Source organism: Prionailurus viverrinus, chromosome E2, assembly GCF_022837055.1.
Source record: "Prionailurus viverrinus isolate Anna chromosome E2, UM_Priviv_1.0, whole genome shotgun sequence".
In the NCBI taxonomy this organism is placed as follows: domain Eukaryota; kingdom Metazoa; phylum Chordata; class Mammalia; order Carnivora; family Felidae; genus Prionailurus; species Prionailurus viverrinus.
The window spans coordinates 38,001,257-38,028,697 of NC_062575.1; the positions used below are offsets into that span (position 1 = coordinate 38,001,257).

Consider the following 27,441-nt stretch of genomic DNA (forward strand, 5'->3'; position numbering starts at 1 on the left):
TGACTTGCTCAAGGTAATACCACTAGTAATGGCAAAAACAAGTCTACATACTGCTTTTTGATCCCCAATTCAGTGCATTTTCTAATACCCATTTCCAGGCATTGCTTGTTAGTGTTTCGGAAATCTTCCCGAATTATGTTCCAGTTAAATTTTGTCCCAGTAAAGAAAAGACCAAGAGTTTGGACAAGAACAGCAGTCCGCTCGCCCAGTAGGTGGCGCAAGGCGCTGTTTCCGGGGTTAGTGGAAGCTGGAGGGGGCGGAGCTTGTTCGGAAATGGGGCTACGTAAGCCTTCCTTTAATTGGCCCAAGAGCCTCGGCCCAGTATCCAATCAGAAACGCCTGCGTCATTCTGTTACTGGGCTAGGCGGCAGCCCGCGGAAATTTGAAATGGCTGACGGGTTGCTGGCGGCTGGCGGGCTGGGGTCGCAGGCGATGGTTCCCCAGCCGGAGCGTACGGGCTGGGCGGTCGAGGAGTCGACAGCGCCTCTGGAGAAAGGTGAGCATCCGTTATGCCGGGCCCGAGGAGCCGCCTTCTAGCGGCGGACCCTTTCCGCGGGGTCCTGGGGGCGTCGGGACTTTCAAAGGGCGCCTGGGTCTTATTTGGGCTTCCGGACCCAGCTCTCAAGAGTGGCGGTGGTGACAGTGCGAGGCTCCGACCGCCCCTCAGGACGCCAAAGTCGGGAGGTACCCTGGGCATCTCCCCTTCTCCCCGCCCCATCTGGCTTCAGCTTCCGCGAGACTGGAGGGAGTTGAGCCTGGCCAGGAATTTCCAACCTGGATATCTGGGTGGGCTTCCGGGTGCTTTGTGCGTGTTCACCTGTGGAGAGACGTCTCCTGTTTTTCATCTCCAGCTTAAGGTAGATCATGAACCATCCTCCCTTAACTGAAAGATAAGAAACTTGAACCCTTGGCCTGGGTAGCCCTGCGCACCGAGAGTAGGTGACACGCCCAAAGTTAGGGGAGCCAATATGGGACAGTCTAAAAATAGAACCGAAGTGTAATTCTCAGTCCTGTCTACCTCTTTGTGGAGATTTCCGTTATTATTATTGTCCTGATATTTTTAAGCTGTTCAGAATTTTCCTTTAACATTTGCAGTTGGATTGTGTAGTGGAAAGAGACTTGGCAAAGTGAGAAAACATGTATGACTTAATTCCACTAGTAATCCCTCTTGTGACCTGGCAAAAGTCACTTGGCCTCAGTTTTCTTTTCTGGAAAACAGAGCCAATGGTCTTAATAGAATGTTGAAGATTAAGTGAAATAATGTGTGAAAAGTAATGCTTTCAAAGTGGCAGTAAAGAATTGTGCTGAAGTAAGGTATCCTTTGCTTTTTTGTATTGTGTTAAAATACACATAAAACAAAGTTTACTGTCTTAATTTTTAATTGTACAGTTCAGTGTTATTAAATATATTCAGACTGTTATGCAGCCATCACCACTGTCCATTTCCATAACTCTGTTATCTTCTAAACTGAAACTCTATTCCTATTGAATAATAATTTCCCATCCTCCTCTCCCTCATCCCCTGGCTATGATCATTATACTTTCTGTCTTTATGATTTTGACTAAGTACCTCATTATCAGTGAAATCATACAGTATTTCTCTTCCTGTTACTGGCTTATTTCATTTAGCATCATGTCCTCATGGTTCAGCCATGGTGTAGCAGATGTCAGCATTTCCTTCCTTTTTCATTCATTTCCTTCCATTCATCCATTGATGGACACTTGGATTGCTCCCACCTTTTAGCTATTGTGAATAATGCTGCTATGAACATGGGTATACAAATATCTTTTGGAGGTCCTGCTTTCAGTTCTTTTGGATATATACTCAGAAGTCAAATTGCTGGGTCATAAGGTAATTCTATTTTTAGGGTTTTGGGGGACCACCATACTGTTCTCCATAGCAGCCGTACCATTTTACATGCCTACAACAGTTTACAAGAGTTCCTCCTTCTCCATATCCTCACTAACACTTGTTTCCCTGATAGTTTTTCTTGTTGTTTTTTGATAATTGCCATCCTAATGGGTGTGAGGCAAAGGTATTATTTCTTTAACATTTATATATACTATTTATATATTACTATTGTGATTAATAAATAATTTAATTATCTTAATTTAATTGAAATAAGCATGCTATTTTCACCTTTCCTTTATAGGAGAGGAAATTGACGCACAGAGAGATTGCCCCACAGCTAGTGAGGTATTGATGCCCTTTTAGTTTAATGTGCATTGGCATTTGTGAGCAGTAGACCTCTGAGTACACTGTGGGTCATTTGTGAGGTCAAGTAGCTCTGGTGGCCTGAACAGAAGCAAAGAAGTCAAAGCAAGGAGAAAATACATGGAGCTGGGGGGTGGGGTGGGAAGACTGCTGTTAATAACAGTCTCAGATAACCTATGGAAATTATTTTGCCAGCTTAAATGCTACCCTCTGCATTGTTTATTTAGTAGCCATTTTGTCTATTAAAAACATCGCATTACACAGAATTAGATATGCCACTGGCCAAATCATGCCTTATAAAACATAATTACATACAGCCTAAACCTAATGTGATTAGCATTTTCTAATCTTTTCCTTAGACATAGTTACTGAAATTAGTGAGGAGGAACCTAGTAGCTTTAGCGAAGTAAGCCTTATGCATTAAGAATTTCTCATCCTTGTTTATTGAGGGGCCACTGACAGACTGATATTGAAGAAAATAAAGAAAGGCTTCAACTTATTTTGAGAAGGACTATAGGAAAGCAGCTCCTAACTTTAATGAAACTTTATGGAATTGTTTTGGGGAAAAAAAATACTGTAAGATATTTGACCATTATTATAAGTTGCTAGCTACAGTAAGAATCACAGCTTTATTCTTTAAAGGAGATCTTTGGTAACTTACAGTGAATCAAAAACAACCCTTTTCCTCTGCCTCTTTGAAAAACTTCACAGAACAACAAAGACCTAACCTATGAAACATTTTAAGTTCTTACTGTTTCAAAGTAGAACTTGGTTTTTGTGATATTTTCAAGTTTGGAAAACTGGTTTCTTATGACAGTGATAAAGGTAAATAAAGCATTGCTCCCAAATCCTTGTTTATATTTTGTTTGGAGTTTCTAAGCCTGCTTATTTTCATTGTTCTTGTAGCTCTGTTCCAAGATGAAGATTCATGCAGTGATTGTAGCAATCATGATAAGCGGGGTACTAGTTTACAAAGTTTTGTGCCTGAAGGAAAGACTCATTTCCCAGAAATATTCCAGACAAGTCAACTTTTGTTCTATGAGCGATTCAGAGCTTATCAAGATTACATTTTAGGTAAGTAGGGTTTTTTTTTTTTCTTTTTTACTGCTTTTATCTTTTCAGTTTACACGTAGATTGTTTATCTCAGTCCCCCAGACTTGCCAGTTGATTCTGAGAAAGTGGATTTAAGTAGATTTGTTAACTTTTCTCTGCTTTATGCAGTCTCAATTCTTATTGTGTTTAATTTGTTTGTAGCTGACTGCAAGGCCTCTGAAGTAAGAGAATTCACAGCTGAGTTCTTGGAGAAGGTCCTTGAACCATCTGGATGGCGGGCAGTCTGGCACACTAATGTGTTTGAGGTGCTGGTTGAGGTAAATTTAATTCTGTTGTTAAGGCATTTGTCTCTTGCTAAAAGCACTTTCCTTCAGACTGTTACAGCCAAAGTGCTTATTTTTAATTAAAGTTTATGAGCTGATTGAAAATAGCATGTTTTTCACATCTAATTGTCATGGTGTATGGAATGTTCCGCAAATTTTAAAGGCAGCCAAGGAGGAGTTACCAGGGAATTGAGGTGGTGTAAGTTTCAGTGTCCTTTGACAAGGGGAAATGGTTTATAAATCTATGAAGTGGAGGAGGTATTTGAGACCATTTAAGAAATAAAGAGGCCTCATTATGAAGTCAACTGAGTTTCAATTAATTTTTTACCTTCTTAGTTGTAGCCCATTAAGTAGCTCAAACCCAACAGGCATTTAAAAACTGGCCTATTTTTTTGCCTAACAAATTTGTAGATATGTGGTTAATCTCTTGATAATGTGTCCCATTGTCAAAAGTAAAAACAATCTTATTTTTCAGCTGACTGGGCCTTTTACACTAAATTTGCACTCTAATTACAGCTGTGAATTTTTCTCAGTGTTTGTTAACTAGACCACAAAAAACCCTGTTAAACTAAAATGTTAAACCAGGGAGTAAGAATACAAGTTGTTGCTGCAGCTCCTTTTTAAAATGACATCACTTTCTGCAGTGATTATGTATGAGGCAGTAGGTGGCAGCTGTTCCTGGGGACTTTTGAATTTTGGGTTATGCTAATATCTTTGGTTGCAGTAAAGGCCTATTAATTTGATTATGATAGTGTCGTTACAATCCATGTCTTCTGTCCATGTTCAATCTCCCACCTCTACCCTGACTTATTCTCTAAAAGTTATCAGAGTCATTGTTTTAAAAGAGAAATGTGCCATTCCTCTGCTTAAAACCTCTAATGCATTGCATTTACTAAAGCCTTGGTGTTGGCTTTGTGGTTTCTCTTTATCTAGAGAACACAAAACCCAAGTTCCTTCCAATGCCCTTTCTGTCCTGATCTCCTTGCCCCTCTCTCTCACTTCATCTACTGCTGCCCCTTCCCTTGCCCATTTCTTCCCTTTGGTTCCAGCAAGAAACACTGCCTTTCTCCTGCTCCAGCAGCCAGTCTGCCACAGGGCTTTTTCACCTGCCTGATCTTCAGATGGCTGCTTCCCTTTCATCCTATACTTTTTCCCTACCATCCCAGCAAAACCAGACCATCACCCCTGCTAGTTACGCTTTGTCAAATGCTTATAACAGTTTTCTTTGTCTTCTCAATTCTCAATTACAATGTAAGCTCCATATGGGTAAGAACCAGGCCCTTCTTGTTTATTTTTTATATTATGGAAGAAGGCTCTGTGTTCCCATTTCATGCTTTAAAAAATCAGGCTATAAGTAGTGTTTTATATTTGTCTTAATTTTTATTTCCATGTAAGTAATATTTTAAATTTCAGGTCACAGATGTGGACTTTGCAGCCTTGAAGGCAGTAGTGAGGCTTGCCAACCCGTACCTCTGTGAATCTCAAGTGAGCACTTTTACCTTGGATTGTATGAATGAGCTCCTCGATCTGAAGGAACATCGGTTGCCCCTGCAAGAGCTGTGGGTGGTGTTTGATGATTCTGGAATATTTGACCAGACAGCTCTTGCAGTTGAACATGTCAGGTAGGAAGAGAGTTGATAAAAATAACCTTGTGGCCTGAGACTGGATGAAATGCAGTAATTCTGGTCTGCATTATATACCTAGATTTAAAACTCAAACTATAAAGTTGGTCATTGCAGTATTTTAAAATGTTCAAAGATAGGGAAATCTTTTTTAAATTAAAAAAAATTTTAAAAAGATTTTAAGTTTTCATTTTGAGATAATTTCAGACTTATAGAAAAGTTGAAAAAAAAACCCAAAGAATTCCTGTATGGCCTTCATTCAGTGTCCTCAAATGTTAACAAAAGATACGGGATTCTTCGTTTGGTTTGTATATGTTTAGAAACTCTTAAAAGTTCTGGAGGCTAAGGCTTATGATTAAAGTACTTGAATATGAAGAAAGGAAAGAAAGTGAAGGAGGTGGTACACTATGTCTTCTACACCGATAAGACACACTTTTTTTCCCAAGAATGTATCTGACCAAAGATGTTTTCTCAGGCCGCTTCCAGGATACTTAGGGGATACTTATAGTGATTCAGCAGTTCCATTTATCACCCAATGCCCATCAAAAGTGCTCTCCTTAATCTCCATCACCTATTTCACCCATCCCCTCATTCAACTCCTTTCTGTTAACCATCATCAGATAAATCTTTTGTCAGATAGTTCCTGATACAGATAGTTCTTTTGAATCTTCTTTATTATAAGTATATTCACTAAGGAAGGCTGACTTTTGATTATTTAAAAATGGACTTCTATTCCTCTAGGAGCTGGGAGACTGGATTATAGTAGCATAGTGTCTTGTAGTTTTCACTTTTTATGCCATTAGTGAGTTAACCTGGTTTTGCTGAGCTTAATTTCGATGTTCCACAAAGAAGCAGAGTGTTTCAGGCCCAGCTTCCAAGATCTTATGGAAAATTCTAATTGTACACAAGAACTTTTAACCCTAGATATTCAGTATTTGGCCAAGCAATATAAATCTAAAGAACTGGCTTCTGTTCAGAACCAGTTCCTCTCACTTGAAAAAAATCTGTCAACTGAAGCCTTTGAAGGTAAAGGGATAATTGATGAGTTTAGGAAATTAGGAATCAGGGAATGAAGCTTTATGGGTATTGAAGTTGGTACAAAGACAAGTATCTGGAATTAGTAATGGTATTTGAAGGTGAGCCTGGCTAAATTTATTCTTCATTTTGAGGACTCAGATTCTGGTCAATGCCCAGAAAAGTTATGAGGGTTCTCGTTTGTTTTTTATTCAATGAGTATTCAAGTGCTGGGTCCTGATTTGATTGGTGCATGAAACAGACACAATCACCACCACCAGCAGGCTTCATTCTAAAGGTGGGAGATGAATCTTAATCACATGAAGGTATAAATGTGATTGGAAACTGCAGTGAGTGCAATGAAGAATTAGAGTGTTCTAAGACTAGGTCAGGTGGCTGTTACATGGTTGTTTCCTGAGGAAATGACATTTGAACCTGGGTCTGAAGGGTTGGCTACGTGAAAAGGGTGTGGCAAGGGTGGGGAGGGAACAGGTTCAGGAGCTGAGTGAATTTAAGGAACTGGAAGGCCATTATAGCTGGAACACAGACAGTAATGGGGAAGACTTATGAAACTAGCTTAGAGGTTGTCAGGAGTCAGAAGATGTGGGACTTCATCGGCCAATTAATCATTTTATCTGTAAAAGCACTGCGGAAGCACTGAAAAAGGTTTTTATTCAAGGGTGAATAGGATCAGCTTTGTGTTTTAAAAGATTTGTTCTGGCTGCTGTGTGAAAAACAAATGGAGGGAGATGGAATAAGAAGATCGGGCAAGAGAGTGGGCTAGAGTGGGGTGTGGAGAGGACACATGGAAGCTTACTGAGAAGGTAGGATGGCTGGGACTTGGTGGCCGAGTGGATGTGGGGGATGAGGAGATATGAGTGGATAAGCCAGAAGTTAAGGTTTTGGTCTTGAGAGAATAAACACTGGAGGAGGTGCAGATGTGAGTGATGTGTGTGAATGCCCAGTATGGTACTGGTGAGGATAATACTTGAGCTAAGTCTTGAAATGTAAATATAAGTTCACCAGGTGGAGAAGGTGGACAGCCTGACCAGCATTTCACATGGAAGTTTGAAAGACCTTGTGAAATGGGAGTTTGCATGCAGGAGGTCTGACAAGAGAGGTGCTCTGTAGCCAGATTGTGAATCCAAGTAATACCGCCAAGCTCAGGAATTTGAACTTCGTTGTGAGGGCAGCAGCCAGCAGAGTTTTTTAACTGAGTAAACGCATGCTCAGGTTCTTTTTTTTTTTTTTTTTTTTGAGATGACTAGAGGGTGAAGAGACCGGCAGTCCAATCTACAAGAATTAAGAGATGGCTTTATTTTCACTGCTCCTTCCTTTTCATAGCAGAACTTTTTTTTTTTTTAATTTTTTTAATGCTTATTTATTTTTGAGAGATAGAGCACTAGTGAGGGAGGGGCAGAGACAGAGGGAGACACAGAATCTGAAGCAGGCTCCAGGCTGTGAGTGGTCAGCACAGAGCCTGATGTGGGTCTCGACTCATGAACTGTGAGATTATAACCTGAGTCGAAGTCGATTGCTTAACCCAGGTGCCACCCACGTGCCCTCACAGCAGAACTTCTTGACAGAATTCTGTGTAGTCACAGTCTGCACCTCCTGGCATTCCAGTAATGCTTCTGCCCCACAGCACCACTGAAATTGTGCTTAAGGTCACCAAAGTCCTCCATGTTCTCCTTCCCAGTCATCTCTTTTCTGATCTCATCTTGCTTTCCCTCTTGGTCACATTCTATTTATTTGATCACTCCCATCTTCCTAACACACACTCTTCCAGCTTCTTAGTCATCTTGGCTCTTCCTCTCTTGCTCAAAACTTTAAAATGTTGGAGTTACCCAGGGATCGGTCCTAGACTATCTACCCTTCTCTCTCTTTAATCAGCCTTGGAAGCACATTAGAATTACCTGGGAATTGCTTTTGTTTTTGTTTTTTTAAATATTTATTTCGGGGAGAGCGCAAGCAGAGGAGGGGCAGAGAGGGGGTACAGAGGATCTGAAGTGGGCTCTGCACTGACAGGCTGACAGCAGCAAGCCCAATGTGGGGCTCGAACTCATGAACTGCAAGATCATGACCTGAGCCAAAGTCAGACGTTCAACTGACTGATCCTCCAGGTGCCCCTGGGGATTGTGTTTTATAGGAGTAGGCCAACTAATACATGAAGAAAGAATGATAGGATCAGAATATCACTATTTTGCAACTTGTAATAAAATAAAGGTTCTAGGCAATAATTGTGGTTGGCTGCTACAACCATTGGTGAAAAACTGATGGGGAACTCTGTAGTAGATGGATCCGGTTGACAACACCTGAATCCACTGGTCATTCTTAACCTCATCATCAGAAGAGATGACCAGGTATCTTATGCTTCCTGATGGAAGTACATTGTGTCCGTCTTTATTTTTTTTTTTAATTTTTTTTCAACATTTTTTATTTATTTTTGGGACAGAGAGAGACAGAGCATGAGCGGGGGAGGGGCAGAGAGAGAGGGAGACACAGAATCGGAAACAGGCTCCAGGCTCCGAGCCATCAGCCCAGAGCCTGACACGGGGCTCGAACTCACGGACCGCGAGATCGTGACCTGGCTGAAGTCGGATGCTTAACCGACTGCGCCACCCAGGCGCCCTTGTGTCCGTCTTTAAGTATCCTTGCCAAAACATCTTTCCCAAAGCTGATCAAGTCTTTAGATCTTACTTTCTGTTTACCAGAAGTAAAAGAAGCGGAAGAACATGTTAAATGACCCCATGGGGATGCAATCAATAAAATTCAGAGTGTGGGAAACTTAAATTGCAAAGAGAAAAGGAGGGAGGGATAATCTATAGAATAACTGTGATTTAATTAAATGCAATAGCTGACCCTTGTTTGGATCCTGATTTGAACAAGCCAATGATAAAACAATAACAGCAACAATAGCAGAAGAGACAGATAGGGAAAATTCAATACTGACTGGATATTTGGATATTAAATTATAACACTTTCTTGGTGTAAAGATTTATTTTAGAGCTATATGCTAAAATTTGTGAATGTTGTATGTTTGACATTTGCTTTAAAGTAAATCCAGTGTTGAGATGGTGGGGGTGGGGAGCAGAGAAGTAAGTGGGTAGGGTAGAGATGAAATAAAATAGCCTATGCATTGATAATTGTTGAACCTGGTTAATGCATAAACGGTGTTCATGATACTACTTGCTCTTGTGGATGTTTGAAATTTTCCATAATAAAAATTTGTCCAATCGCTTGGGAGGGGGGGAGGGGTTAAAAAAATATGGATCTTGCACCCAACCCCTGTCCCCCTCCTGCCTTTTGCAAAGGTTCTGATTTATCGGTCTGGGATAGGTTTGGGAATCAATTTTTAAAAGCTTCCTGGGGAACTCTAACATGCAGAATCAGGTTTGAGAACTGCTGTTTTATATTATTTCCCTAGATGATCTCATCTGTTGCTTTAATGTCATCAATATGCTGACAACTCCTAGATTTATGTCTTTAGCTCTGATATTTCCCTTGGGCTTTGGGCATATATATTCATATTCGCTCTTGACATCATCCACTTGGAGGTCACATAGGCATCTCAGTTCAAACTGTTTTCAACCCCAAACCTTTTTCTCTCCCAGTCTTTCCTATCTTAACAAATGACACTACCATCTACCCAATTACAGATGGTCAATAAATAGTTCTTCTGATTAAAAAGAGGTGGTAATGGAAACAGTGTTGTAGAAAACTTCTTCTTTAGTCAATCTAAAAAAGTTCTTGTATGACTCAAAACTATCAAGTCTAGCATTTATGCAGCATTCTCTATAATCACTGATACAGTTGTTGTGATTTACTCTTTAGCTTGCACTCTCCAAAACCCTAACACTGAGCCAGTGATTAATTTGAATGATATGAGTTTCCTTTTCAGATTTTTCTATCAAAACATTTGGAGGAGCTGGGATGAAGAAGAGGAGGATGAGTATGATTATTTTGTCAGATGTGTTGAACCTCGATTGAGATTGTAAGTATTTGCTAGTGACCTTGTCCATGTTGTAAAAAGAGCTGTCCATGGTTTATTTTACCTGTCTTGTGTATGTTACTCCAAGGGCCCACACACAGAAGCAGGCCGCTATACAAATAGGATAAACCATTGACGAGTTATTAAATGAAACCTGTACGAATGCAGAGAAACCTATTTTTAGTGTTTATACACTTGAGTCTAAAAGCTGAGTTCAGGGACACTGAAATTAAACAGCTCACTGTTTGGTAAGTCTGAATAAAACTCAGTTTGAGCTAATGTGTTTAAAAGAAACCCTGTGTTAAATTCAAAGACAATTATTTGAGAAATAGAGAAGTTAGTTGAATTATAAGATATTTCTTTTGCTTTAATTTTTTAAAAGAGTACTTTTAAAAATATTTGGCTTTATTCTAAGTTCCTGTAGTAAAAGACACTGGGCTAAACTAACAGAATTATCTCAGGATGTTTTGTCAAGTTCTTGTCCTTAAATCTTATTTGACAAATAGATAAAAATACTAAACAATTAATATTGGTGGTGCATAAAAATATACTAATTACTGAAACACAATCTTCTTCTAAGAAGAAGAAGAATTGTTATATTTTTATAGGGAAAAACACATTACAAAAAATGTAACTTAACTATGCAACCCACATAGTATTCAGATTTCCACTAGATGGTACTCTAAGACCAGGTAATTTTCTTGTATTCATGAGTGGTAATTTAATACCACTCTTACTGCAGTGCTGCAGTAAGAATAAAATTAGAACTTGCACTAAAAAAAAAAAAAAATTATAGAAGGTGATTTTTTTTCCCTGTGTGAAAGATGATTTTGCTACATAAGGTAAGGCAGTAACCCTTTACATTTTCGTGGAACCCAAATAGATTTGGTAAATTTCTCTTGATGTACATAGTAAATAATAAGTAAAAAACATGTGAAAAGTATGGTTAATGGTTCCTCCTGGTTTAGAATTATGTGTGATTTCTATTTAGCCTTTCCAGTTTTTCCATCATGCATTTCCTATTTTCCCATAACATATTCAATAAAATGCCAGAATTTCAATAAGCTTGCATATTTTCTAGTTTTGTTATGCTTGCTCTTAGAGAGCAATGATTGGTTTTGATTGAAGTGAAATGTAATGGTAGGTGAATAATGTGTATCTAGCAAATTTGATCTTTACTTGGAAAAGACTGTATTCTGATTTGACAGCTTTACATGTTCAAACAACAAGAGATGATTTACATATTTACCTTTTACATCCCTGGCAGATAAGAAAGTGTAAGGGAGGAATTGTTTTAAGTTATGGAGAAGAAAACTATGGTACTTGATGGGGAAACTGGAATGTTATCAAATGTAGGCAGACTCTTTAAAAAGGTCCCTGGGCAAAGAGAGGAGTAGCGTTATGAACATGCAGGATTTAAAGGGAATCAAACCATACTGTCTTGATTTTGCACTGTGAGGTAAATATTTTTCCTTTTTAATTCAAAACGCTGTACTTCAAAGCTTATGGGTCTGAGACACAGATGTTGGTTCATTGCTTCCAGACCACAAAGTATCACTTTAATGAGAAGACATAGCTGATTGGCATGGATATTGGAAATGCTAAGAAATTTATTTTAAAATTTGAGTCTTAATCTTCATAACTTAATAGACCTGATCAAGCAGTCAGTGGTTTGGTTCCCAATTTTTTGTTTGCAAAGTGGATTTCTAGAATATCTTTAAATGAGTATGGATTAACCAAAGCAGACAAAATCCTTGCTTTTCAAGCTTCACCTAATTCATTTACTTGAAAAGTGGAAAAAATTATTTTTTATTCATTTTAAGTACTGTTTGAATGTTAACTGTAATTTCATGTAAATTTGTTTAGGATGTGGTTCTGTTTTTCCCCCCTATCTTATTTAGAGCATGACTAAGTTAGAAAAACATCATCTAAGGCAATAGTTTTCAACCTCGACTGCACATTAGAATCCCCAAGGAACTTTAAAAAAAAACAAAACCTCTCTACTTCTGGAGACCAGTTTAATTGGTCTGAATGGGGACCTGAGCATTTGTATTTTTAAAAGCTCTCCAGTGATTCTAATATGCAGCCAAGGTTGAAAAACTCTAGCCTCAGGCATAGCTAGTCAATATACTTTTAAGTGAGAAATAAAGCAATTATTTTAAAACACTAGGTAATGACAATAATATTGCAGTTTATTTTCAAATCCATTAATTTCATGTCCATTAACTTGATTGTACATTCATAAATTATTTTATTGCATCTAGAAATACTTTTTGTTCTGTCTATATATTTGTGAAGATATACAAACTAATAATAAATTTTAAGTACCAGTAAGGTTGTCCAGTACAAGGTTATTTTGTTTCAATCACTCTCTAGTTTAGTAATGGCAGCTTTATATTTTTTTCTGAGAATCTCAAAGGCTTATGTTTTTGAAATACTGTTATAATCTTCCTAAGGGAATATTCAGCATAATTTTTTGCTGTAGGGCTTTAAATGTGAGGAAGGACTAGATGACTTGAATCATTTTTATTTTTCAATCTTATAAATATGGTCATCTTCGACATTGTTATGAAACTACTTGAGATACTTCCCTTCCCATCCACACTCCCAGATTGCCCTCTGACATTCACTTAAGATTTTGAATCTAATATATGAGAAAATAATTTTTATTAAATAATGATTACAAATTGTGAAACATGGACTTTCAGTGTTTGTAAATAACAAATGCTTGGATCTAAGAATAAAACCCAGCAACTCCCCAAAGCAAGAAAAGCTAGTGACTTTAATAAAGTGATCCTTAAAACTTTCAATAGCTTCCACTTATAATAGAGTGCTATTCAGAAAGACTTAACATGTACTGAGTTATGTATTATAAAATGCTTTTCTTCCTGGTCTTTAAGGACTAAATGGGCTGTTTTAATGATAGGAAAATATATCAGAAAGGCAGTGTATTTCAATTTGCTTTTAAACTTGCAGGCATTATGACATCCTTGAAGATCGAGTTCCTTCAGGACTTATTGTTGATTACCGCAATCTGTTGTCCCAATGTGAGGACAGTTACAGGAAATTTTTAAATCTGAGAAGCAGTTTGTCAAATTGTAACTCCGATTCCGAGCAGGAAAACATCTCCATGGTTGAAGGGTTAAAATTATATTCAGAGATGGAACAGTTGAAACAAAAGCTAAAACTCATTGAGAATCCATTGTTGAGGTATGTGTATCTTTGTTATTCTTAGCTAGTTGGCATCTTTTCTAACCAGCTATCTTACTGAGAACTGATAGGTCTGTTGGTTTCTCTAAGATACGTGTTTGGTTATCAGAAGAATTCGAATATCCAAGCAAAGGGCATTCGTCCAAATGGTCAGAAGGTCACGCATGTGGTCTCCTCCGCCATGATGACTGGTCTGCTGCGGTCTCTGCTCAGGGACAGGCTTTGTCAGGAGCCTTGTAAGGAAGAAACAGAAATTCAGGTAAAAGGAGTTTTTTTGCTGCAGGTGGCTTTTTTTCTTCTAATTCAGGCCAGGTTTTCCTGAATTCTACAAAGCGTTTATAGGAGCTTCCCAGAGTTGATTTTTTTTTTTTTTTTTAATTTTTTTTTTCAACGTTTATTTATTTTTGGGACAGAGAGAGACAGAGCATGAATGGGGGAGGGGCAGAGAGAGGGAGACACAGAATCGGAAACAGGCTCCAGGCTCTGAGCCATCAGCCCAGAGCCCGATGCGGGGCTCGAACTCACGGACCGCGAGATCGTGACCTGGCTGAAGTCGGACGCTTAACCGACTGCGCCACCCAGGCGCCCCAGAGTTGATTTTTTGTGAAATGGGTAGTAGTGAGAGCCCTGCCTTTCATAAGCATTAGTCACTTACCAAGCACGTGTTGGGTTCAGTGCAGTAGCTGAGGAGATATTTTTTTTAAGTATGTGGTTTTGGCACTTTGAAAGTGAAACATGAGAGTACCTGGAGTGATATGTAGGTTGCTTTTGGGGCTGTATATTTGCAATATGTTGTTGTTTTCTAGTTCCATAGTGATCCATTGTCTGCTATAAATGCCTGCTATGAAGGTGACACTGTGATTGTTTGTCCTGGCCATTACATGGTACATGGCACATTCGCCATTGCTGACTCCATTGAGTTGGAAGGTGAGTCCGGAATATCATGCAACCAAACTCTCTGGCATGATAATGCTTAAGAAAACAGTAAATCACTGATCTTGTTGAAACTCCAAGAATATGATTAATTCTATTTGATTTCAAATGAATTTCCTTAAAATATTTTGAGTATTTAGGAGAGCCTGGGTGGTTCAGTTGGTTAAGCTACTAACTCCTGATTTTGGCTCAAGTCATGATTTCACAGTTGTGAGATTGAGCCCTGCCTTGGCTCTGTGCTGGCTGCTTAAGATTCTCTCTCTCCCTCTGCCCTTTTCCCACGTGTGCCCGCCTGCCACATGTGTCCTCTCTCTCTGTCTCTCAAAAAAAAAAATATATATATATATATATTAAATATATATTTAAAGTGTGTGGGACATTGACTCAGTGTTTGAGCAACTTGAGGTATGATTTTTTTGTGGCATTGTATGTGTTGGGAAAACAAGCACATAGAGAAAAAAAGACCATTACGAAGAAGCATATTTTCCAGAATGTAGGTGGTTTATGGAAAGGAAATTTCATTTCTAGAATAAAAATTTTCCCTAGGAATATTTTTTAAGGTTTAGTATTTTTTATTTCCTGCCTACTCTTCATTTCTTATATGTTATGGATGTGTTGATGCATGGTTTTTTTTTTAAATTTAACGTATTTCTGCGTAGGTGCAGGTCCAACTTGAAAGTGGACCAAAAATCTTTATCTTATTCATTCTTTAAACTTGCTGAATGTCAAATTCTACTTCGTATCTTGACCAAAGTATACTTATGAGAACATTAATGTTGAAAGATTCTATTAAAAATAACTTTTTAGGCTGTCATAATCTTATTGTACATTTAGAGTGATTCCTAAATTTAGGTTACTTTACAGTTGTTCTTCATGGTCCTGTGTATTTCCATAACATATTAAATTTAGATGCACCTGTTCAACTATTTACCAAAAAAGCTTCAAGTTAGCAATAAAGCTTGTAATGCAAAAAATCATATATCATTTTGGGACTTGTGCAGCTGTTCACAAACTGCTTAAGCTATGCTCTTTATCTTTATCTTGTCAAAACTTCTTAATGGAAGCAAGGCTGGGAGTTTAATTTCCCGCTGTTCACTAGTACATCACTTTACCCCCTTTTTTATGTATGTAATTTTTGTTATTTCCCTTCTCCAAATATTTGATATATAATAGATGTGTGTGTATAAATAACACATCTGCAGGATAAATCACTGCAATAAAAACACTTTATTTTTTAGCATAGTGAAAATAGCATTGATATTATAGATTGTATGGTGGATAGCAGTTCTTCCTAGGTTGGTGAGGAAATTAATAATGAAATTGCCAAAGTGTCATAAATAACCATATAGATATCTGAGGATTAAGTGTAAAAATGACTATAGATTTACTAACAGGGGGCATTTCTGAGAATTTGGGGAATCAGGTGGTATATCTAGTGTGAATATATGGAGTACCTGTTTATGAGTAAGAAGATTAAGGCTTATCTGATAGCTTATCTGACTGATCTATAGCTAACACTTATCACAAGAGATATATAATTGAGTACCTACTATGTGCAGGGTGTTAACAGTACCTATAGTAGGGTTTTTCTTTCTTGTTTAGTACATTTGCTTAAATGATGGTTTTATGTTTTAAATTGCTAAGAATATGTAGCTTGTTAATGTAATAAGCTTAATTTTTTTCCTCAATATGGCAAATTTTTTTAGTTTTTAATTTTTTTGATGATAAACATAATGGTTATCGTAGAAAATGTTCCAACTGCAGGCAGACACAAAAGAAATCAGAAAGAGAAATTACTTACAATCCAATCATCCAGAGTCCACCACTGGCATTACCCCCAAATATGGAGTCCTCTTGTATTCTTCTTCAGTGCCCCCAAAGGCTTGTCTGTGTCCTTTGAGTACAGAAAACTTTATTGGTTTTGCCTGTTTAATGTAATGACTGCTTTCATTTACTCAAAGGCTCATCTTAGACATTGAGACTTAGTTCTTACAGCTTTTTCTATGTGATTCCGTTTTATGATGAAAGTCAGACAACTTCTCTAGGTTTCTGACACTCCAGGTTTTGTAAGCCCATTCAGAGGTCTGGCCTGCATTATTAGTTTGGAATTTGTAGAGCTCCATTGTTTTTTATTGGTTCATGAGTAGACCTGTTTTTTCAATAACTGAAATTGTTTTAAGTCCATCTGTCAGGTTCTAAGTCAACCTGTTTAAGAGAATACTAAAATTTAAAAATCTTGAGAAATGCCTAGGATTTTTCAAACCTAATTTGTATTAGAATAATAGGATTTTAGAGTGGGGAAAAAAACTTTTAAGGGTTAAATGCATTTTTAAAACTTTTTGAACCAGCTGTGAGTATTTAGGATTATTTACTTTTATATAGCAGTTTTGTAAGCAAATTTAGTGCTGACCTGGTCTGAGATGGTTGATAGGGTAGTCTTCCTGATAATGGGAGCAAATTGAGGAGTTGTTATAATTAAAAATTGTATACCCTGGTTTAAATTAAACAAGATATGTGAGGAGATAATTAGATTTTACTTAAATGCAACTTGGTTGACTGGTCTCAAATATCATTTGTGGTCATTTGAAATAGAGAAATCTACTGTAGCAATTTTGTGTTTAGACATTTCCCCTCAAGCATCTTAAACACTCTTGCTCTCTTCCTTAGGATATGGTCTACCAGATGATATTGTGATAGAAAAGAGGGGCAAAGGAGACACTTTTGTGGATTGTACAGGTGCAGATATTAAGATCTCAAGCATAAAATTTATTCAGCATGATGCTGTAGAAGGAATCTTGAGTAAGTATCTGAATATTTCATGTATTATTTTGTTCCAGGAAGGAAAACTTTACTTTCCCTGGAAAATGCAATTTAATAAACTTACTCTTGAGTATATGGAAGACTGATTAATTATTTATGTACACATAACATGATGACTTAGGAAGCTTACTCTAAAGTAAAAAATAGTTCAGTCTATTCTGAAAATTTGTTAGTTTAATATTGGTTTCTTTGTGATCATTTTTTTCTTTCAAACATTCCAATATTGTGGTCTGTGTTCTTTGTTTTCGATTAGCCCTAAACTCAATGCAGCTATTTTCCCATTGTGCTGGTATTTGTTTCCTAGGATCTGTATTCCCTTTCTAGAATTGGTCTCCTTTTCTTCTCCCTTCCAGGATACTCATGAAAGTTACTTTCTGATACTTTTTTGGTAATGAAAAGTGCTTTTTAACTTGGTTTTACGTTTCTGAGATCATTCTTTTTTAAAATGCTGCTTTTAGATTTTAGTCATTGTTTTGTAAATTATGAATTTGTAATTCCAATAACAAAGTTTACATGGTGGCTAGTGAAATATTTAGACCACCTAATGTCAGCTCTAGACCATTTCTAATATTGGAAAACACACATTACTTAAAGCATTTGATTGCATGTTTTCATTCTAGTCATTCATCGTGGTAAGACCACATTGGAAAACTGTGTGCTGCAGTGTGAAACTACAGGAGTCACGGTGCGAACATCAGCAGAATTTTTAATGAAGAACTCAGATTTATATGGTGCCAAGGTAGGATAATCTCTTATCTTTTGGGAAAGAAGTTTAGGTTTAAGTTCTAAATAAGTAAAATGTGGGACCAAGATGTAAAGATGTACACTCCCGTTCTCTTTCCTCAAAGAAGTTCAGACACTGATATACACTAAATCAGCCAGAGTCAATTGTGTAAGGAAGAAAAATAAGAAATCTGACAGTTTCTCTAGGATAACTTTGAGATTTAGACCCTTCACATTTGTTAATTTTGCAAACAGTTTTGTAGCAATTGAAGCTCAGTTGCTCTTTTAAAAAAAATTTTTTTTAACGTTTATTTATTTTTGAGACAGAGACAGAGCATGAGTTGGGGAGGGGCTGAAGGAGAGGGAGACACAGAATCTCCGAAGCAGGCTCCAGGTTTTGAGCTGCCAGCACAGAGCCCGATGCGGGGCTTGAACTCATAGGCCACGAGATCGTGACCTGAGCCGAAGTCGGACACCCAATCGACTGAGCCACCCAGGCGCCCTGAGTTGCTTTTTTTAAATGAGACTTTTTATTTTGAGATTATTGCTGAGCTAATGTACTGTTGTAAGAAATTATACAGAATGGTCCTATATGTATACTCTGTACTAGTTTCCCCATAATTGTAACATCTTGGAAAACTGTAGCACAACAGGATAACATGATTCAGTCGAGTATTTCCATCACTCCAAGGATCCTGCATGTTGTCTTTGATAGCCACATCCACTTGCATCTCCTTCAGACCTCTTCCTTAATCATTGGCAAACTTTAGTCTCTTCTCCATTTCTATTATTTCGTCAAGAATGTTACGTAAACATAATGATACAGAATGTAACCTTCTGGGATTGGCTTTTTTCACTCAGCAAAGTTCTCTGGAGATTCATCCAAGTTGTTCCAGGTGCAAAGTGTTTGTTCTTTTTTTATTGCTGAATAGTATTCTAGCATATTCCAGTTTGTTTAACTGTTTACCTGTTGAAGGATATCTGGGTTTTTTCCAGGTTTTGGCTATTGTAAATAAAGCTGCTGCAAACATTTGTGTACAGGTTACTGTGTGAGCACTTTTCATTTCTCTGGCGTAAATGCCCAGGAGTGCACATGGTAGCTACATGTTTACTTTTTTTTTTTAAAGACACGGCCAAACTGTTTTCCAGAGTAGTTACACCATTTTACATTCCCATCAGCAGTGTTTGAGTGATATAGTTTCTCCATATCCTTACCAGCATTTGGTTTTTTAAATTTTATCCATTCTGATAGGTATGTGGTTTTACTTTTCATTTACCTCGTGGTTAATGATATTGAACATTTTTTCATATTCTTACATGCCATCCTTCTCTTCAGTGAAATGTCTATTCATGACTTCTGCCCATTTTCTAATCGGATTATTTGTTCTTTTTTACTGTAGATTTTGGAGAGTTCTTTTTATATTCTAGATACTAGTCCTCTGGTGGGTATTTGGTTTGCAGATTTGTATGCTAAACTGTAGCTTGTCTTTTCATTTTCTTCACTTGGGCTTCTACAAAGAAAAGCTTTAAGTGTCGGTGAAGTCCAATTTACTGATTTTCCCTTTTGTGGGGTAGTGCTTTTGGTGTTAAGTACAAGAACTCTTTGCCCAGCCTTAGATATCAAAGATTTTCTTTTGTTTTTTTTCCTAAAAATTTCATAGTTTACATTTTACATTTAAGGTCATGATCCATTTTTTGAGTAAATTTTGGTGTAAATATGAGTTTTAGATTAAGGTTATTTTTTTGCCCATAGATGTCCAGTTGTAACCACACCATTTCTTGAAAAGGCGGTTCTTCCTTTGATAAATTGGTTTTCTACCTTTGTCAAAAATCATCTGGAAAATTTGTGTAGGTCCATTTCTAGGTTCTCCATTCCATTCCACTGATCTGTGTACCTATCCCTCCACCAATATCTGCTACTGTATGTCGAGTCTTGAAATCTGATACAGTGATTCCTTCCACTTTGTCTTTTCCAAAATGGTTTCAACTATTCGGGTTCCTTTGCCTGTCAATATAAGTTTTAGAAAAATATGGTCTCTGTCTACAAAAAATCTTGGTGAGATTTTGATAGGAATTCTAATAAAACTGTATATCAATTTGGGGAGGATGGACATCTTTTTTATGTTGAGTCTTCCAATCTTGTGAACACTCTCTCTCCCATTTATTTTCATCTTTGATTTCTTTCATCAGCATTCCATAATTTTTAGAATACAAGTCTTGTATGTGTTTTCTTAGATTTCTATGTAAATATTTCATTTTTAAGTGATTATAAGTCATCTCATATTTTTAATTTCAATGTCCATGTGTTCATTGCTAGTATACAATTGACTATTGTTTGTCACATATCCTGTGACCTTGCTGACTTTTCTTATTAGTTCTAGGAATGTTTTTGTAGATTGCTTGGGATTTTCTACATGACTATCATATCATTTGCAAATAGGGACAGTTTTATTTCTTCCCTTCTGATCTGTATGGTTTTGTTTCCTTTTTTTTTTTTTTTTTTTGCTTTATGGCACTGACTAGAACTTCCAGCACTATGCTGAATAAGAGTGGTGAGGGTGGACATCCTTACTTGTTCTTGATATCAGGGAGAATGTATTCAGTATTATACCATTAAGTATAAGGTTAATTATAGGCTTTTTGTAGATAATCTTTATCAAGTTGAGTAAGTTCTCTATTTCTCTTTTGTGATAATTTTTGTAATCACTGTGTGTTGATGTTTGTTAGATGTTTTTCCTTAATCATTTCATATGATTACATGATTTTTCTTTTTGGAAGAAAGAAAATGGTGGGTTACATTAATTGATTTTCAAATTTTGAACCAGTTTTGCACCCCTGGAATAAACACAATTTAGTCATAGTGTATATTTTTTAATATATTGCTGTAATATATTTGCCAATGTTTTGTGAGGAATTTTTACATCTGTATTCATGAGAGATATTGGTCTGAAGTTTTCTTTATTTGCACTATCTTTGTCAAGTTTTGTTATCAGGATAATATTAGCTTCATAAAATGAATTTGGAAGTATTCCCTTCACTAATTTGTATTAATTCTTTAAATGTTTGGTAGATTTTTCCAGTGAAACCATCTGGGCCTGGGGATTTCTTTTTGGGGAATTTTAAAATTATGAATTCAATTTCCTTAACAGTTATAGGGCTGTTCAAATGACCTATTTCATACTGAGTGAGTTAACAGATATGCTGATAGGTTACAGAGCTCCTGTGGATGGGTGCCAGGTCAGTGGTGAAGGGCTTTCCTGTTTGGTGGCAGTGGCACCAGTGACTCCTGGAGCACCATGTGTTATATGTACCACCTCCCACCCAGCCCGTTAGGCCTCACACCAGCCTGGGGGGGGGAGGGGGGCAGGTGACCATTTCTTCTGCTAAGTTGTCAAATTTACAGGTATAGTTATTTGTGGTATTCCCTTAGTCTTTAACCTTTTGATGTCTGCAGGGTCAGTGCTGGTATCTCATTTCATTCTTGATATTGGTAGTTTGTTATAGTCTTATTGGTCCCTGAGGCTCTGTTCACTTTTCTTTTTCAGTGAATTTTCTCTGTGTTGTTTAGGTTGGGTAATTTCTACTGTTCTATCTTACTAGTTCACTGATTCTTTCCTCCTTGTTTTCCTTTTTGCTGTTGAGTCCATCCACAGAGCTTTTTATTTCAGTTATTTTTGAGTTCTGAAATTTCCATTTGGTCTTTCATATCTTCTGTTTTTTTCACTGAGACTTTCTTTGTGCGCCTTTAATTTTTCATTTAAGTATGTTCGTAATTGCTTCTTAAAGCCTATTTATCGTGGATGCTTTAAAATCATTGTCAGCTAATTCTAACATCTTTGACATCTTGGTTTTGGCATCTATTGACCATCTTATTCAGTTTGACATCTTCCTGGTTCTTGGTATGACAGGTGATTTTCCATCAAAACCTGGCCATTTTGTACTACATTATGAAAGTTTGGATCTTCTGTTTTAGTTTAAGTGACACCCTTACAGGAGGGGATGGGATGAAGGGTACTGCTGGTGGAAGGAGGTAGAAGCCCAGGTTCCCCATTTTAGCCTCCATTGATACTTGTTTCAGTGGGATAGCTCTTTGTTGCTGCTGGGAGGGGATGGAAATTCTGGTTTCCAGCATGGTGCCCACTGACACTGTGGCCCATGACAGTGGCCTTGTTACCACTGAGCAATGGTGAAAGTCCAGACTTTGTACCAGGCCTGCTCTGATACTGCTCTAGTGGTGAGAGGGAGTGGCATCTTGTGACTGTTGGGTGGGAGTGTGTAGTCTCCAGCGATGCTGTTAGGGCCTTGTTACCGGCTGGTGGGGATGCAAATCCTGGCTTCCTGCTTGGCTTTCTCTGTCACCACCCCATTGGGAGAGTTGGGGTGCCTGGTTACAGCCTCGAGAAGGTGAAAGTCTATTCTCTCCTCTTAGCATTTGCCAACATGGGGATGGGCCACTATTTTTGTCTGTGGCATTTGACTGGCATAGAGCTATAATTATCTGAAAGTCTTCTGTCTTTCTAAACTGCCTGGTCCTTTGGCTAGAGAGTTCAGGCTTTTTGGAAGGCTTTTCTGGTCTGTGTCTTGTGTTTATGGATTGCCAGATTCTTCAGCTTCATGTCTGGGGAAGAAAGCCCAATTGGAAGATTTTTTTTTACTTAGTAGAGAGTTAGATTAGCCATCTAGCCATATGTGTTCTTGTATCCCCAAAAGGGGAATTAATAATAAATATTTTCTCATGGTTTACTACTACTCTTAGAAAAAAACTCAACATATATGTGGTAGGTGTCTTATAAATGGTTAATAGCAGCTCTTCTTCATGTATGATATTGTATATTAAATTATTCCCAAAATGATTTCTTAAATAACTATAGAGGTTTGAGTAAATTATTTTTACTTCCCAAAGTGCTTAGTATAGTTTTAGGAAGTAAATTATTCCTGTTACTGTTACTTAATTGGTACCATGTGGTCTCAAGGGACACTGTGAAAGAATTGTGCCATGCATGGATCTTTCTGGTTACTTTGTTTTATTGAGTCACTTGAATTGGTTGCTAATTTTAACATGTGTGTACTAGTGGAGGCTATTAATTGTTTAGCTCGTAGAAGTGATTTTTAGGTTATGTTGGGATGTTTTAAAACTAGTGTGTTTTTAAAAATATCAGGTCTTCTTTCTATACTTAAATTGCAATATTTTACTAGACTCAAATACCATTCTCCAACTAATTTAGTATCTCAGGATGATCATTTTGAATAAGTGCAAAATTGTTAAATATTTTGTTTTTTTTATTTGGCAGAATCAAAAAACTGACTTATCCAGAATGAAAGGGAGTGGAACAATAATCAAGTGTTGATCATCTTAGCCAGTGTTTTCTGTGTGTCTCTGCGTGTGGTTTTTGAAAGTGATAAATGATAGACAACTTGCTGGAAATGGAGCAAATAGAAATGTTGATTAGAAATATCTAATAAAACTTTATGTAAAACACTTTATATTTACACTGTGTTAAGGTTTAAGAAATGATTGTAATAAATCTTCTCTTGTAGTCCTGCCTTAAAATACTGATTGTGATACCTTGAAATGTAACTTGTAGGGTGCTGGTATAGAAATATATCCCGGGAGTAAGTGCACCTTGAGTGACAATGGGATCCATCACTGCAAGGAAGGGATACTCATTAAGGTGAGCGTACCTGCTAAAACACCCCCTTTCCAAAGGTTAGAATGGTTTCATCTAAGAAATAATTGTGTTTTATTAAATTCCCAAGTTGAGTTCTATTGTTTGGTTTTGAAAAGCACAAACAGTACATACATCTTAATAATCATCTTGATATCAATAGTTGGTGATTGAGGGTCTTTTGTGAGAATACTTTGCTATCTATAGATCTGCAGAAATGACAGAGGAATGCTGTGTCATTCAGAGCTCAGACTGTGCTACAACATATTAATAAGCATAGCTTTCTACTTTATTTTTAGAATAGCCTGAAAACAGTGAGAAGAATTTTAAAGCAGGCAGTGTTGAATGTGACAGTTCCTTAAAACATTTGTTTTCAATGTCACAGGACTTCTTAGATGAGCATTATGACATTCCCAAAATATCCATGGTGAATAATGTCATACATAATAATGAAGGTTATGGTGTTGTCTTGGTGAAACCTACAATCTTCTCTGACCTGCAAGAAAATGTCCAAGATGAAACTGAAGGTATGTTTTATTTAGTGATTTTTAAAAATAAAAATGTGATCCTAGTTTACTTTATTTCAGCATTAAACTCTTATTAAGGATCTGAGTCTTCCTCTCCTTAACAAAGATAACTGGCATATGCTTGGACTCTGAGATAGAGAAACTTGGGAAGGCTGTAACATTGTAGACTCTCAGGGTGAAAGAAACTTTCAAGGTCAACTAGTTCACCTATTCATTCAAAACCCTGGTGTGTGGTTTCTGTGGTCCTGTGGTTCTCTTCTTATCATGCTTGGCTTTCTGTGCATTTATAGAATAAAGCTGAGCATATGATAGAAATGGTAGCTCCTGCTGACATTTGTTAAGGATGGAGGCAGAGAAATGCATGTGCCAGATTGAAGGCTGCATTTACTGGAGGGGATTGTGGAGTTTGTCTCTATTTTTTATTGGCAGAAGTAAATGCCTCCCTGTTAACTATCTTTCTTGGCAGGAAAACTGAGCTCAGTAGGAAATTTGTGACTTTTAAGCCATGACCCAGATTACTGTGAAATCTTAGTCAGAGAGGGATTATGCATTGGCATGGATGAGGAAAGTAGTCCTCGTCATCCATCAGGATACAGTCTAGTTATCTGTGAGTTCTTTTTCTTCTCACAGTTATGTAGGTCAGAAGTCCAGGTGGGTTTGGCTGCATTATGTGCTTAGGGTCTCAGAAGGGTGAAGTTAAGGGGAGTGGGCTTTGACCTGAGAGCTCTGAGGGGGGAATCTGCTTCTGAGCTCATTCATATTGTTAGCAAAATCCATTTCCTTGAGGTTGTAGGACTGAGGTCTCCATTTTTTTTTTTTTTTTTACAATTGCCTGAGGATTGCTTCAGCTTCTAGAAGCCACTGTCCAGTCCTTGCCCCCATAACCTCCTCTATCTCAGCAACTTTCCTCAAGAGAAACTTCCTTAAGGCAAATTTTGTTCATGCTTCAAATCTCTCATGTTTTGAATTTCTTCATACTTTCCTCTTCTTCATCTAGCCAGAACAAAACCCCAGCTTTTAAAAGGTCCAAGTGATTAGATTAGGGACACCTGAATTATTTCCTTAGAGTCAGCTGATTAGTAACCTTAATTACATGTGCAAAATCCTTTTGCCACTTAACAATCCCGAAAGTAACACCAGGGGGGTGGGCATCATAGGGGCCATCTAGAATTCTGCCCCTCAGTAAGCACTCACTTCTAATGCTGGCATTAGCTGCTAGAAGGAGAGTTCCTTTGGGAATTGTGGCACTCTTACTAATCTTTGTGTCTATCTCCTAACACCGTGCTTATAGTAAGTGGTCAATATCCAGAAAGGGTCCGTTGAGTGAATGAGATTCTAGGATAAAAATAGAAAATAATTCAAAATTGGTAATCCTGTATGAGGGTCAGAAAGTCTTGGTACAAAGACTAAGACAACTGCTTATTGAAATACTTATGGCAAAGAGTTCATGGAATCCAGTCAGATGACAGCAGGAATCCTTGGCAGTAAAAACTTAAAAGCTTTAATTAGAATATAGAAATATAGGGGCACCTGGGTAGCTCAGTCGGTTAAGCATCCAACTTCGGTTCAGGTCATGATCTCGTGGTTTGTGAGTTCGAGTCCTGCGTCAGGCTCTGTGCTGACAGCTCGGAGCCGGGAGTCTGCTTTGGATTCTGCGTCTCCTTTCTCTTCCCCTTCCCTGCTCATGCTCTCTCTCTCTCTCTCTCTCTCTCTCTCAATAATAAATAAACATTAAAACAATTTTTTTAGAATATAGAAGTATATATATTTTTTGTTGCGTTATTTTGTACATTTTACTGTATTTGTTATAATTTGTTTGTTTCTTCAGAAAATAGAGCACTTAAAATTCCGACAAGTGAGGAGGCAGACACAGCGGAAAGGGTGGATCTAGAAGAGCTGATTCAATGTACAACTGGCCAAATGGAGCTTTATGCAAGATCTAATCTTTCTGAGCAAGTGGAAGGCAACTGTGAAATTGTAAATGAACTAGTTGCTGCCTCCACACAGAAGGGTCAGATGAAGAAGAAAAGGTTGAGTGAACTGGGGATCACGCAAGCTGATGACAACTTAATGTCACAGGAGATGTTTGTTTCAATTGTGGGGAACCAGTTCAAATGGAATGGGAAAGGGAGTTTTGGCACATTTCTTTTCTGACCACCGTGATATAAATAGATAGCAAAATATTGGATTTTGCACATGCTACCCTGAGAATCACTGCTGCTATCATAGTTTGCTTCATGTCTGTATTTTATATTTGATATATTTGATTGGGTTCGAGTGAAATATACATCTATTTCTATCTGCAGGTGTTGCACATGAAACATTCCCTTTTATAAGGAAGGTCATAAAAACATATAACATAGAAAATATTTGAAGATTTCTTATCCAGAAAGTCTTGCTTTCTCAAACACATAGTTGTCTCATTAAGCCTATCAGTAACTTTCTAGTGTAAATACACTTTTAACCTAGCACTTCAAAGAAGAAAGGGAATGCAAGATAAGTGCACAGAAATGCAGTAGGTGTCAAATGTCAAATGTGCAGTGTTCTTTACACTTGTCTTTTTCTCCCAATTACAGCAAGTCTGAATTCCATGATATATTTGCATACTACTTGTCTTAAAATAAGTTTTTATTATTAGGAAGTTATCTGCATAATCAGACATACTATTGAGAATTTGAGTGGGATGCATTTTTGTGTTGAACAGTGTAATCATCAAAACAGTAATAGATAGCATGGCAGGTTTGAAACAGATATGAGATGTGTTATTCAGAGCCAATGCGTATGTAGAACATTTTCACTGTTGCTGAATATGAATGATTAAAAAGAAGGTGTTTTTCTTTGACCATAACAGTATTCTGATCAGATTTCAAATATCTTACACATAGTGGTTTCTTTTACAACCTGTATCAGCTCTGTGTTCTTGAATATCATATTGTAAGACACAGCTTTTAAAGATATTTATATTTTTAAAAAGTATATGTGACATTAATATGCTTACTGATTAAAATTAAAATTATGAAATAATAAATTGAATCTTGTTCTGTTTTTCCAGATGCATTATGGGCCATAGTGCTGTAGCATCTGTGGTCCTTTTGGAATGCACACAATGGAATGACCATTGAAAGGCATTTTTCTTTTCCTCATTTTAAATCCTATTGCAGAGGTAATGCTAATTAATTCTGCATAAACTTGACCCAAATACTGATTTAAAAACCATTTATTCAATGTTTAAAAAAATCAAATTGGTTTTCCAATAAAATTTCTTTATCTTGGAGTTTAGATTTTATGTATTCTCTTGTAACTTGGTAGAGTGTCAAGAGAATGACAAGTAGCAGGGTAAGTAAA

The 27,441-nt window shown here is 37.3% G+C and overlaps 1 protein-coding gene across 1 annotated transcript; it reads left to right on the top strand.

The window, feature by feature from the left end:
- Nucleotides 1-369: 369 nt before the first annotated feature.
- SHCBP1 (SHC binding and spindle associated 1) lies at nucleotides 370-27,120 on the top strand. The gene is made up of 13 exons (XM_047837002.1): nucleotides 370-496; nucleotides 3,121-3,288; nucleotides 3,469-3,584; nucleotides 5,004-5,212; nucleotides 10,128-10,220; nucleotides 13,194-13,427; nucleotides 13,518-13,686; nucleotides 14,234-14,354; nucleotides 17,028-17,159; nucleotides 17,801-17,919; nucleotides 23,489-23,575; nucleotides 23,955-24,096; nucleotides 25,925-27,120. The coding sequence occupies exons 1-13, from the start codon at nucleotides 388-390 to the stop codon at nucleotides 26,248-26,250; spliced, it is 2,025 nt and encodes a 674-aa protein (XP_047692958.1). The 5' UTR covers nucleotides 370-387; the 3' UTR covers nucleotides 26,251-27,120.
- The last annotated feature ends 321 nt before the right edge of the window (nucleotides 27,121-27,441 follow it).

Bases quoted from the DNA above. Each gene is read 5' to 3' on its own strand.
- SHCBP1 (XM_047837002.1), top strand. From the start codon at position 388: ATGGCTGACGGGTTGCTGGCGGCTGGCGGGCTGGGGTCGCAGGCGATG. The intron at 497-3,120 runs GTGAGCATCCGT...TTGTTCTTGTAG, and splicing joins GACAGCGCCTCTGGAGAAAG to CTCTGTTCCAAGATGAAGAT. The intron at 5,213-10,127 runs GTAGGAAGAGAG...TTTCCTTTTCAG, and splicing joins CTTGCAGTTGAACATGTCAG to ATTTTTCTATCAAAACATTT.